The sequence below is a fragment of the Alnus glutinosa genome, chromosome 10 (genome assembly GCF_958979055.1).
Source record: "Alnus glutinosa chromosome 10, dhAlnGlut1.1, whole genome shotgun sequence".
Taxonomy (NCBI): Eukaryota; Viridiplantae; Streptophyta; class Magnoliopsida; order Fagales; family Betulaceae; genus Alnus; species Alnus glutinosa.
This window is the reverse complement of record NC_084895.1, coordinates 4,989,846-4,991,013: the sequence shown is the minus strand read 5'-3', so window position 1 is coordinate 4,991,013 and position 1,168 is coordinate 4,989,846. Positions and strand designations below refer to the sequence as shown.

The following is a 1,168-nucleotide window of genomic DNA, read 5'->3' as shown; positions in this document are numbered from 1 at the left end:
ACTTCCAATCCATAAAAAACCAACTGAAAGTCAATAAATTTTTTTTCAAATAAATGAACATTTATCAATTTCATTATCGTATGCAACGTCAACAAACTGTCAGACCTAACTTGGTGACACAACCCAGCAACCCGATCCACCCCTAAAGCTTTGGCAACCTTTTCCAACCCTCCATATAGTCCACCACACATTTTGATCATATTTTTAATATCAAATACCCTGTACCCAAAAAAATGTACTACCAGACCCATAAATGCCATCTAATCAAATGGCAGTTCCCGCCCAATTAAGATTTTGATTAGGTGACCAAAATCATAAGCTCTGTGGAAAGTTGCTTAAGTGATGATCGAATTTCTTAATAGACCAGAATTTATGATTAGCTTCGCAAAATTCACATAATTTATACCCATTTCTCGATTTTTTTAGAAGTCAATTCCCTGGCGCTCTAGTAATGCAATTGAGTCCGGATTGAAAAGACCAGTATCCTTATTGAAGTCCCTGAAATTGAACAGCCACACAAAGTAAGAATCCCCGTTGGCATCGCACGTAGTCAAACCTAATTGAATAATCCTAATTGAATCAACGTTGCGCTTTATGGATGGGTAATTCTCAACGAGAGATAGTTTAGAGTGACTGCGGCAGGGAGCAAGGTAGACGTGGCCTGGGAACTCAGTGTCCAAGGCGACGAAACGATGATGGGGGGGAGCACGTGCGATTTCAGAGAATTCTTGTTCAAGGTTGTCTTGCCAAACCTCACGTACAACAATCTCCATTTCCGTTGCTGCAAAATACATAACGAGTGATTTGGGTTTTAGGGTTTCCTATTCCCATTTTTATAACGTTCGATACCACTAGCTTTCAAACATTTCTGGGAAATAGCTGGATTTTTTTTTTTTTGGTGTCCAGTTCACAACTACTAGGATGGGTCTGAATCGGTGTGTCCGGTTCAAGCTTTCTCATTCTGGGTGTGCCTTGGCTCGTGGAGTTGAAGGATGACCGGCAGGAACAGGTAAGCCCACCGGTGAGCTTCTCTGAGCGAGAGGACGAACTTGTCAGCCTCCGGACTAGCTCTCTAAAGGTGTGTGTCTGCTTGCACGGTGGTTGTTACTGTTGACGATGGTGGTGAAGTCATGGTGTTGTAGTTTTCTATTTTAGAGAGGGAGAGAGA

General features: G+C 42.0%; 1 protein-coding gene across 1 annotated transcript; it reads right to left on the bottom strand.

Moving 5' to 3' along the window:
* Window positions 1-422: 422 nt before the first annotated feature.
* Window positions 423-773, bottom strand: LOC133878930 (probable CCR4-associated factor 1 homolog 9). Its single transcript, XM_062317493.1, has one exon. The coding sequence runs from the start codon at window positions 771-773 to the stop codon at window positions 423-425; it is 351 nt and encodes a 116-aa protein (XP_062173477.1).
* Window positions 774-1,168: the final 395 nt, after the last annotated feature.

What these genes read in the sequence shown, in the direction of transcription:
- LOC133878930 (XM_062317493.1), bottom strand. Translation starts at nt 773, where the DNA reads ATGGAGATTGTTGTACGTGAGGTTTGGCAAGACAACCTTGAACAAGAA.